The sequence below is a fragment of the Rana temporaria genome, chromosome 5, assembly GCF_905171775.1.
Source record: "Rana temporaria chromosome 5, aRanTem1.1, whole genome shotgun sequence".
In the NCBI taxonomy this organism is placed as follows: domain Eukaryota; kingdom Metazoa; phylum Chordata; class Amphibia; order Anura; family Ranidae; genus Rana; species Rana temporaria.
In genome coordinates, this window is record NC_053493.1 from 412,045,067 (window position 1) to 412,057,832 (window position 12,766).

The following is a 12,766-nucleotide window of genomic DNA, read 5'->3' on the forward strand; positions in this document are numbered from 1 at the left end:
CAACATGGCAGCATACTAGTGATAAATAACTAGCTGACAGGGTGGGGATCTACTTGTCCAACCAATCCTCTAATTAGGATGAGACAGAGGACTGAATAGTCCTTCCTACAAAGTTCCCTGATGACAGGACCCCGGGGTCTATTCTGTCAAGTTTGAGTAGGAATGTTGGGAAGACCACGATACCCCTCTACAGATGGGCACCATAGGCTCTTTTGAATGTGTTGCCTATGAGGCTTCAACTGCTCTGGTAGAGTGCTCTGCCACTGCTGACGGAGACTCGCAACCCTTAGTCCTATATGTACAACCAAGCCTGCTAGGGTCCAGGCAGTAACCTCTTTCCCTTGATTCCCAGCTGGAATGATAAATGGTTTATTTAGATGACCTGAAAGGGACAATTGAGGACAGATACTACTTTAAAGTTATGGAAAATTATCATTCCATGCCATGTTTGTGGCAAGATGATCTACAAGACCAAATCTACTCCTTTTGGAAAGAAAAGAACATATATATATATTTTTTTACTTTGAAGCTCCAAGAGCTTGAATCTCCGATAACCTTCTGCCTAAAGCTCTTGCAATTTATACTGCCTTATAAGTAATGGCCTGAACTGAACACTGTTCTGTTGGAACGAATGGTTGAACCAATATGAGAACCAGCAACTCCAATATATCTTTTCCTTGGAGACCTACTGTCCAAAAACTCAAAAGTTGTACAAACTGAAGGATTCTTGGCCCATTTAAATGTGTTATTGTCGATATAGTCGACGCTCGTGAGTTATGTGAGGATAGGCTAAGGCCTCGAGGAAGTATAGAACAGCTGGCACTGAAAGCGCTGTAGGATGAATGTCTCGCTCTACCAAGAAAAAGCAAACTTGTTCCAGAATTAGGCCTAGATGTTGTAAGTAGAATGTCTTCTCGCACACAACAAAGTAGAGATCACTCTGTAGTGAAACTGGAGCAACCGAGTTGCCCACCCTCCCCCTTTAGTACCCCTGCTTGCAGCCCCAGTCTGCATAGGTAATGGAGAGGCAACGACTTCTGTATCCTGAAATGAATGGCCAGGGAAAACCGAGGGCTCGTGGTCAATATGGAGGACTGACTATGACAACTATGTTCTCTGTTGACAGCCTCAAGAGGAATCTCATTTACAGGAAATGTTGGGGAAAAATATATAGGTTAGATTAGAGTCCAAGGACCACGGCTATGGAATGCTCTGCTAACGGACATCCGCATGGAAGAAAACCATCGGGCCTTCAGGAAGAAACTTAAGACCCACCTCTTCTGAAGGATAAGGAAGACAATGGATGGAAAAAGTGCCTTGAGGCGATTTAGTTCGCAGGTGTAGCGCTATACAAGTTTTTCACACACTCACTCATTGCAGTCCCATGGAGAGATCAGAGCATCTGCCCCCTGCGCCTTGGGGTGCGGAAACAAAGTCAGACATAACCAAAGTTTGCGATTACTCTGGGAAACGAGGAGGTCTGTCTGTGGTAGGCCCCACCTGTGGACCAGGTCAGAGAAGACCTGGGACATAGACCCTCGTTGTGCTCTGGGAAGCTAGTATTTGTTCAAAAAATCCGCTGGGAGGTAAACTGCTTCTGGAATTTTGCTGGAGATCTTCCATCCCAGGCGTTATGGGTTTTATCTCTCTCACTAGCATATTGCCGTGAGTTTCACCCTGGAGCTGAATATAGGCAACTACTGCCCTGTTGCTCAACTGCAAGGAGACTGGTCTTCATTGACTGTGTAGTAAGGCCAAAGTGCTAAAAGGGGCTGTTTGAACCCCAGCGCGTTCAAGATTACCCTATTTGGCTGGGAATCCCCGCTTGCCTTGACTAAAAGTCCCTCACAGTGCATCTTCCCGAGTGTCTTGTAGACATGATTCGTAGCAATTCTCCAGTGTGAGGGTCCTAACGGACCGAAACTTGCTCAAGGACCTTCCATCACTGCGGACCGCTACTCATACTGAGTAACACTGTTATTAGCGGTGTTCGATCCTGTTTCCTCCCTTGCAGAATTCTTGAAATTGAAGTTGAAATTTGCGCAGGTGTCCATGCACCCCAGGAATCATCTGTATGCATGATGACGTTGTGCCCAGATGACTGAGGCACTGAGAAACCATCAAACAAGCGGAAGTATACTTCCTCAGAATTCTGTTCCTGACTGTCACCACTTCCTCTGATAGAAACAAGAGGAACTAAAGCACCCCCAGGGTACACTAACCGTTAGAATGGAGACAGTTGGTTTTGCTTTCCCTCTAAGGTGTGAGGATAGGATAGGCCTCCAGCCTCCAGCCATGTGGTTGTACTGTTTAATGGACTTCATCTTAAAGATTTCAAAGAGGGCCCAGAAGGGTTCGACCTCTTCCGATCTGCTACTGGACACTAGCCAACATCCCCTGCAAACTCCAAACAGGATTGTATAGAAAACCTGCAATCCCTTGAGTCTGAAGTGTATTGTAGCATTGTAAGCATTGTAGCTTTAGGTGCAAACTACAGAGCACACGTGCAGTACTGGTACACACCAAGTAGCTTTAGGTGCAAACTACAGAGCACACGGGCAGTACACACCAAGTAGCTTTAGGTGCAAACTACAGAGCACACGGGCAGTACATACCAAGTAGCTTTAGGTGCAAACTACAGAGCACACGTGCAGTACACACCAAGTAGCTTTAGGTGCAAACTACTGAGCACATGTGTAGTACACACCAAGTAGCTTTAGGTGCAAACTACAGAGCACACGTGCAGTACACACCAAGTAGCTTTAGGTGCAAACTACAGAGCACATGGGCAGTACACACCAAGTAGCTTTAGGTGCAAACTACAGAGCACACGGGCAGTACACACCAAGTAGCTTTAGGTGCAAACTACAGAGCACACGTGCAGTAGTGGTACACACCAAGTAGCTTTAGGTGCAAACTACAGAGGACACGTGCAGTACACACCAAGTAGCTTTAGGTGCAAACTACAGAGCACATGGGCAGTACACACCAAGTAGCTTTAGGTGCAAACTACAGAGCACACGGGCAGTACACACCAAGTAGCTTTAGGTGCAAACTACAGAGCACACGTGCAGTAGTGGTACACACCAAGTAGCTTTAGGTGCAAACTACAGAGGACACAGGCAATACACCACGTGAGAATACTGCAGCTAGCACATTCAACTACCTGCCAGTAAATTAGGAAGATCTGATCTAGCTAAACTATACAGTGTATAAATATATGTACAACACCTGGGATGTATATATATCCTCTGCACACTGTGGGCCGGATTCAGATACATTGGAGTATCTTTCGGCGGGGCGTAACGTATCTCAGATACGTTAAGCCGCTGTAAATTAGGGTGCAAGTTCCGTATTCAGAAAGAACTTGCGCCCTAAGTTACGGCGGCGTAGCGTATGTGGTCCGGCGTAAGCCCGCCTAATTCAAATGTGGATGATGTGGGCGTGTTTTTTTCAAATTCACTGTGACCCCACGTATTTGACGTATTTTACGATCGGCGCAAGCAAATCGTCAATGCTTTAGACGTGAACGTAACTTACGTACAGCCCTATTCGCGAAAGACTTATGCAAACGACGTAACATTTTCAAAATTCGACGCAGGAACGACGTCCATACTTAACATAGGTTACCCCTCATATAGCAGGGGTAACTTTATGCCAGAAAAAGCCTAACGTAAACTACGTAAAAAAATGCGCCGGGCGGACATACGTTTCTGAATCGTCGTAACGACCTAATTTGCATATTCCTCGCGGAAATATACGGAAGCGCCACCTAGCGGCCAGCGTAAATATGCAGCCTAAGATAAGACGGTGTAAGACACTTACGCTGGTCAGATCTTAGGGAAATCTATGCGTAACTGATTCTATGAATCAGTCGCATAGATACGACCCCGCACACTCAGAGTTACGGCGGCGTATCCGGAGATACGTCGTCGTAACTCCGTTGTGAATCCGGGCCTGTAACTTTAACTGACTAGCCTGCCTGCTCTATCTACCTAGAAAAAAAGACACTCTCTCCCTCTCTAGGACATATCTCTAACCACCACCGCAACACACTACACAAGGCCGACCTGCAGGCGGCCTTTTATAATGTGGGGTGTGTACTAAACCCCTGAGCCATAATTGGCCAAAGCCACAGTCGAACATACGATGTTCGAGTCGAACATGGGTTCAACTCGAACACGAACCTCATCCCTAGTTGGGACCCTCTACCACATTTTATACAGCGGCAAAAATTTAAACAGTTTCTGAAAATCAGTTTCTTACTTTGTTTCTACACTCACAGGAAATCAAATTTCTCTTACACCAGCACTGGCTCTATAAGGAATGGACTTAACTATATACCCTACACAATTTTGGACAGCAGTAGCCAATATCTTGATTACCGTAAGACTTACTATCACCTCACTATGGAAATCCAATGATGTCCCAAAGTCTTTCCGGAGTCATCGCTAGAGTAAATAAACAAGCTCAGGTTGAGTTGTTGATAGCCTTTAACCACTTCCCGACGGCCGTACGACTTTATACGGCCGCAGGGTGGTTGTAAATCTGAGCCGCTGTCTTTTTATGGCCTCCACCCCTCCTGGCCACTGAAGGGCGGGCGTGCGCGCCGGCGGCGCGCGAGCGTGCCCGCCGCATCACTGAGATGCCAATGCGCATGCCTGGCGGCCGCGATATCTGCCAGGCACCCGGGATCGGCGGTTACAGAGACAAGGACATGGATCTGTGTGTGTAAACACACAGATCCACGTCCTGTCAGGGAGAGAGGAGACTGCTCTGTGTCCCTTGTACATAGAGACACAGATCGGTCACCTCCCCCAGTCAGCCCCCTTCCCCCACAGTTAGTAACACTATGCAGGGTACACATTTAACCCCTCCCTCACCCCCTAGTGTTAACCCCTTCAATGCCAGTCACATTTATACAGTAATTAGTGCATATTTATAGCACTGATCGCAGTATAAATGTGAATGGTGCCAAAAATGTGTCAAAAGTCTCCCATGTGTCCACCATATCGCAGTCCCAATAAAAAAAAAATTCTGTCCCATATTTTGTAGGCACTATGGGCCAGATTCACAAAAGAGATACGACGGCGTATCTCCTGATACGCCGTCGTATCTCTGTTTCTAACTATGCGACTGATTCATAGAATCAGTTACGCATAGATAGGCAGAAGATCCGACAGGTGTAATGGACTTACACTGTCGGATTTTAGGATGCAGTACCGCGGCCGCCGCTGGGGGGAGTTTGCGTCGTAAACCAGCGTCGGGTATGCAAATTAGGAGTTACGGCTATCCACAAAGCTTTTTCCCGTTGTTACGTCGTCGCGAGTGTTAGATTTCCGTCGCAAAGATAGTGCACCTTTAACATGGTGTAAAAGTACTCCACTGTGTTAAAGTATGCCTGTCTTTCCCGCGTCGCTTTTGAATTATTTTTTCATTTTTTAATTTTCCCGGCGTAACTCTTTTTTCACGTCGCCATTCACAAAACTTCGGCGCGTCGTAATTTCGCGCAAAGCACGTCGGGAAATTTGCGACGGGTGCATGCGCAGTACGTCCGGTGCGGGAGCGCGCCTAATTTAAATGGTACCCGCCCCATTTGAATTGGGCCGCCTTGCGCCGTCCCTGTTTACGATACACCGCCGCAAATTTCCAGGTAAGTGCTTTGTGGATCGGGCACTAAATCGGAAAAATTGCGGCGGTGTAACGTAAACCGGTTACGTAAAATTGCGCCCGCTCTGCGTGAATCTGGCCCTATAACTTTTGCGCAAACCAGTCGCTTATTGCGGTTTTTTTAATTTATTTTTTTACTAAAAATATGTAGAATACGTATCGGCCTAGACTGAGAATTTTTTTTTTTTTTTTTTAATTGGGCTATTTATTATAGCAACAAGTAAAACATATTTATTTTTTTTCAAAATTGTCGCTCTATTTTTGTTTATAGCGCAAAAAATAAAAACCGCAGAGGTGATCAAATACCACCAAAAGAAAGCTCTATTTGTGGTAAAAAAGGGACGTCAATTTTGTTTGGGAGCCACATCGCACGACCGCGCAATTGTCAGTTAAAGCGACGCAGTGCCGGAAGCTAAAATTTCACCTGGGCAGGAGGTGCCCAGTAAGTAAGTGGTAAAAAACCTTTCTGTGGTTAGATTTAGGAAATTATGGCAAAACTGGATCTCACACCCTAGAGCTTCTAATTATCTTAAAGATTCTATTAAAACATTATAATGCTAAAATTATTAGGCTATAATATGAGGTTCTATACTGTTTATTATCTTAGTTGACTTCCTCTAATTCCCTTTACCTAAATGCTTTAGGAATACTAGCGTCTCTCTTTTGTACCGTACCCGTTTACAGTGTGCCCCCAATGGGGTAAACAGGTTATGTAAAACTATACACGAGAAATAAATATGGGAATTATCAGGTATGATTACAAATATTCTGATTACTGTTAAACATATTGGTAAATGTTAAGTAACCTAAAGGTTACTGAAAGGAAATAGTAGGTATTCTGAACGACCACCCTTCTTGTAGGTACACCAACAAGGCCATCAGATATCTGGAGACGCCGAATGAAGGAGACACGAGAGGCAGGTTGTGCATTCGTAAGCTGTCTGAATTATTGTAGCTCGTGTCTAAGCTTTTATTCAGTTACAAAACAAAGAAAGGCGTGATTTTCAAGAAGGCATACGTAGGCATACTTGTCCTTCAGCTTACACAAGCTTATTCTATTGTGCAAAGTATCATATGACTGAGGCCCTGTACACACGATCAGTCCAAACCAATGAAAACGGACTGAAGTTCAGTTTCATCGGTCCAAACCGACCGTGTGTTTGGCCCATCAGTCTTTTGTCCTTCAGTCCAAAGTTTTAGAACTTGCTTTCAAATCGGACTGATGGACGCCTGACCGATCGGTCAAAACCGATGGTTAGTACGCAAAAGCATCGGTTCAAAACCTGCGCATGATCAGAATCAAGTCGATGCATGCTTGGAAGCATTGAACTTTGTTTTTTTCAGCACGTCGTGTTTTTTACGTCACCGCGTTCTGACACGAATGTTTTTTTAACTGATGGTGTGTACGCACATCAGACCATCAGTCTGTGAACCGATGAAACTGAACTTCAGCCCGTTTTCATCAGTTTGGACTGATTGTGTGTACAAGGCCTGAAAGTCCTACAAGTTAAAATAGACAACATGAGGAGGAAACAATAACAATTTCAGGAATCGGCTGACCACAGCCAACCAAACTTCCTGCCTATGTGCACACCGTTTTATCACAAGACAAGATACTGCAAGACAATATGGGCCAGATCCACAGTGAGAGTACGCCGGCGTATCTACTGATACGCCGGCGTACTTTAAAATTTCCCGCGTCGTATCTTTAGTTTGAATCCTCAAACCAAGATACGGCGGCATCTGGGTTTGATCCGACAGGCGTACGGCTTCGTTCGCTGCAATACTTCGGCATCCGTTGGGTGGAGTTTGCGTCGTTTTCCGCGTCGGGTATGCAAATTAGCTATTTTCGACGATCCACGAATGTCGCATTCTCTTAAGTTGTCTCTAGTCGGCTTTTTCCGGCGTATAGTTAAAGCTGCTTTTTTGCGGCGTATAGTTAGATTTGCCATGTTAAGTATAGCCGTCGTTCCCGCGTCGAAATTTGAATTTTTTTTTTTTTTTTTGCGTAAGTCGTCTGTGAATCGGGATGGACGTAAGTCACGTCTAAGTTTAAAAAATTATATCCTTGCGACGTCATTTCGCGCAATGCACGGCGGGAAATTTCGAAACGGAGCATGCACAGTTCATTCGGCGCGGGGACGCGCTTCATTTAAATGAAACACGCCCCCTAATCGCCTATTTGAATTCCGCCGCCAGAAATACACTACTCCGCCGTAACTTACGGCGCAAAATCTTTGAGGATTTGAAAGAACGCCAGGTAAGGTACGGCGGCGTAGCGTATCTCTGATATGCTGCGCGGGTGCAGATCTATGTGGATCTGCCCCTATATATTTACTTAATCAGCAAAATGATAACTTCAGAGGCGCAGTTCGTATATTAGATTACAAAACACAAGAGGCTTTTTACATGATCCTTTCAGTTACTACTCCATATATTTAATTTCTTTCCCTTATTATTTTTGTTATATGGAAACACGTAATAAAAATGTAATGTTAAAAAAAAACACATAAATTGCTGCGCTATATAAGTGATATGAAGGGCAACAACACCTAAAATGACATAAGTCATTCCAAAAAAATGTCCAAATTTCTTAGGTGATAGGTGATAAAGTCTTAAAAATCGGGTCCAAAGGATGATAAATGACCATACACCCAAGTGCATCTTTCACCCTGATAATACAAGATGTACTCTTACCGGATCTCTAGACTCCACATTATAGAAGTCTAAACAGACGTGGATTCACAAAACATGGAGGAGCCATCCATTTGGACATAAGTGGGGATGGTGTCACGGCCGACCGTGCTGGTTCTCACTCTCTCATAGGTATCATGTAAAGAAAAGAGAGAATGTCCACATAGTGTAAAACCGTATGGTGGTTTTATTAAGAAAAGCGTGGCTGAATAACTTACACAAGTCCAGTAAAATGAGGCATATAAATGAAAAGTTTCCCAGGTTAAAATCTGCAGTTTAAAGATCAGGCTGGCATGGTGTAGTAGGACATAGAATCTGCCCTACATGTTTTGTCATATGTGACATCAATCGCTTCTCGGTTTGAGAATTTATAATTCATACATGTGTATATTTATTTTGAATAAAATTATATTGTATTTTATCTTTACTCCACTGTGGCTAAAGTACCATTTATTATGGGACTTTGATCTGCAGATTTTAACCAGGGAAACTTTTCATTTATATGCCGCATTTTACACTATGTGGACATTCTCCCTTTTCTTTGTATGACACCTATGAGAAAGAGTTAGAACCAGCATGGTCAGCCGTGACCAGAGCCTTTTTTATCAGAAAATAGGTGCAGGAACTCAACCACGACCCCGCTCAAATTTCACAAACAGTAGAAGAGTCTTAAAGGGACATTAACCCTCCTGGCGGTATCCCAGAGCGTGACTCTGGGTTGATTTTTTAGGCTGAGATCGGTAACCCCGAGTCACGCTCGGGGTAGCTGTGCAGAGCCTGCAGCGCGCGCTGGCGTACCTTCTCCTGGATCCAGCGATGTCACCGCGCTGTGTGAGCGAGCGGGACCTCGCTCGATTCACACAGCGTCCTCCTGTGCCGTCGATCTCCGTTCCCTGCGACGTTACGACGCACGGTAGCGGAGATCGGCGCCAAATTCAAAAACGTAAACAAACACTATACATACAGTATACTGTAATCTTATAGATTACAGTACTGTATGTAAAAAAAACACACCCCCCTTGTCCCTAGTGGTCTGTCCTGTGTCATGCATGTTCTTTTATATAATAAAAACCTTTCTTTCTGCCTGAAAACTGTAGATTGTCCATAGCAACCAAAAGTGTCCCTTTATGTCAAAAATGGTTTTAGATCAGCTAGAAAACAGCGATAATAAATTATAATCACTTGCAGAATTGTGCGATAGCGATTTGTGGGGAAATTCGTCATAAAAATTTTTTAAAAATAATGACAGCGACAATTCTGCAACTGAGCAAATTTCAGTGATTTTGAGTTGATTACATTATTGAATAATTTTTATTAGAATTATATTATTATTTGTTATAATTATTTATAATTATTTATTATATTATAATTTTTCATTTTGTTTTTAAAAAAATGTCATACCCGGGATGCCTATTAAACTCTGGTTTGGTCAGATTTAAGTGAGTTATTCCTAAAAATTACAGGCCTACAGTATAAAACACCAAATTTCCTTGCAAATAATTGTACCGCTTTCAGCATGTTTTTTCTGAAAGAATCATACCGCCAGGGAGGTTAAAGGAAATTTTTTTTTTGCCTAAAATGAATGTCTGCAAGGTAGACAGACAGAATAGTGTAATGATTCTGTTAAAAAACAAGTAAATACCTATTCAATTCCTTCATCTATATCACCTCCGGCATTCTAGTTTCTGTTCTCTCATTCACTTCCTGGTTTGCATTGCTCGTTCATGGAAGAACTACATTTCCCAGTATGAATTTGGGCACGCCCAGTAATTCACACCTTCTTGAAGTCTCTAACATGTAGAGAGCGTCCTGCCGCACAGATGTAGTTCCCAGGAGGGGGCGAGCACGTTACTGACCACCGCAGTAAAGCCTCCCATCACGGTGGTCAGTAAAATCAGACAAGCAGGAAGTGAACAGAACAGAGAAGAAATAGAGCAACTTCTGAGCAAAAACAATGAGGAAGTGAAAAGAGGAATGTCTGCGGGTAAAGGATGCTTATTATGAACATTTTTTTTCCCTTTACAACCCCTTTAAATACCAGGATTGCATTACATACAGAGTGCAGAGCTGTCACTTGAAAAGACAGAAACCAGACTTCTGTGTTTACAAGTGATTGTGGTGAGCAGGCACCAAAGGGTCTGAGCCAGAGGTGGTGGAACTGAGTTCCCCCAAGTTCCCCCTGAAAAAAAGCCCTGGCCATGACACTATCCCCACTTATATCCAATGGATGGATCCTCCAAGTTTTGTGAATCCACGTCTGTTTAGACTCCTATAATGTGGAGTCTAGAGATCCGGTAAGAGTACATCTTGTATTATCGCGGTGAAAGGTGCACTTGGGTGTATGGTCGTTTATCATCCTTTGGATATGATTTTAAAGACTTTATCACCTATCTTCCTTTGGACATTTTTTTGCATTGACTTTTGTCATTTTATGTGTTGTTGCACCTCATTATCACTTCTATAGCGTGGCAATTTATGTTTTTTACACAAACTGTTCTGTTGTGTGATTGCCAGATGCTTTTTGGTCACTTATGTTTATTGTTTTCACCTGCGCAATACCAATATCCCACATATGTACCATTACTAATTGTTAATGACAGCACTTCATATGTGTTTTGTATGTATGTAACTATTTGTATGTGAGTGGGACCCAACAAAATTCATTGATATTGTTATTAACTAAACTTTTTAGACAGAGTATAACAAAACATGTTAAAGTTTTAATTGTGTGTTTATATTATTATACTTGTGTATTGAAGTCCGCCACAAAGAAACCCTAATGCCGCGTACAGACGGTCGTTTTATGCGATGTAAAAAAACGACGTTTTTAAAAACGTCAATTTCATTGGCCGTGTGTGGGGGAAAACGTTGCTTTATGTTTTGTAAAAAACAACAACAAAAAAATTGAAGCATGCTTCAATTTTATGTGTCGTTTTTCAAAACGTCGTTTTTTGTGTCACAGAAATTGACCGTGTGTAGCAAAAAACGACGTTTAAAACGACGTTTTTGAACCCGCGCATGCCCAGAAGCTAGTTATGAAGCGAGCTTCAATGGAAAAAACGTGGTGAACGTAACCTCGCTTTGCTAGAGCATTGTGAAAAAACGATGGTGTGTAGGCAACGTCGTTTTTGAAAATTGAAGTTTCAAAAACGTCGTCTTTTACTTCACAGAAAACGTTGTTTTTTTACATCGCATAAAATGACCGTCTGTACGCGGCATAAGATGCTCTTTTCATAACAAGTTACTTAGTGGGTAATGCTCGGGGCACAGCACACAGCTGAGCATCAGAAATAATGTCATGTTTATTAGCATTCAACCATTTGGCGTCCCGACGCTCAGTTCCCGGGGGCAGCTTCAAGGTGAATTTCTGTAGCATAGCTGAGAGGAGTAGGAAGAGCTCCATTCGGGCCAAATTCTCTCCGGCACAAATACGCTTTCCTGTAGAAGAGTTGAGGGAAATGAGGCAGAACTATAAATCTTACTGCATTTTGTCATATTTTATCAAACACATCAAATGATTTGCCTAGCCCAAATCAGTAACACTTATTTATAACTAGTGCTATTCTGTTATTTGTCAGTAATATTTTGCACAAGCTTGAAGATCAAGAACTGAGGAGTGAATTCCTTGATCTCTATATGGAATCTGGATCCACCAAATCTTGGACAATGCCCCCTTTTGCGTTGATCCTCTGGTTTCCTGCACAGCAGTGTTCTCCACTTAATCAGTCTCTAGTAAGATCACAGTTCTGGAAATTAAACTTTCAGCTAGCATCAGACAGTTTTATGGAGGCCACTATGAATCACATACTCACCATGGATCATAGTCTGGGGGATTGGATCCTGTGGAGACCACTATGGATCACAAAATGGGGAACTGGATTTTATAGGGGCTTCAATGGATCACATAGTGGGGGATTGGATTCTATGGAAGCCACTATGGATCACAAACGGGGGCATTTGATTTTATGAAACCTGCTATGGATCACTCAGGGACTGGGTTCTATATAGGTCACTATGGATCTCATCATTTTAATGTTTTATGAAGCTACGAATATAATAAATCAAGCCATGACCCTCTCGAAAACAGATGCCATATCCAACGATAATATACATTTTAGAAAATATGGAATCCTTGGGTGACCCATTTTTTGTAACTATGTAACATTGTTTTGAATAACTGCCGGATACATACTGTATTTGCTGGCGTATAAGACTACCTTTTACACTTAAAAAAAACTGTCCAAAACGTAGGGGTCGTCTTATACGCCGGGTCAGCTGCTCGGATGCCTGCTGGATGTGCAATAATACTGTATGTAGCTTCGGGTACATACAATATTTACCGCTTAGCCAATCCCAGTGAGCGATGTATTCAAATAAATACAGAGCCTGCTCTGATTGGAGT

General features: G+C 43.0%; 1 protein-coding gene across 1 annotated transcript in view; it reads right to left on the reverse strand.

The window, feature by feature from the left end:
* Window positions 1-10,881: 10,881 nt before the first annotated feature.
* Window positions 10,882-12,766, reverse strand: part of LOC120941576 (cytochrome P450 2C29-like) — a 110,519-nt gene continuing 108,634 nt past the window's right edge. Inside the window, exons 10-11 of the mRNA XM_040355056.1 lie at window positions 11,582-11,802; window positions 10,882-11,140 (exon numbers count right to left, since the gene is read on the reverse strand). Of these exons, the coding sequence (XP_040210990.1) occupies window positions 11,606-11,802 (197 nt within the window). The 3' untranslated portion in view covers window positions 10,882-11,140; window positions 11,582-11,605. The remainder of the gene's footprint in view (window positions 11,141-11,581; window positions 11,803-12,766) is intronic.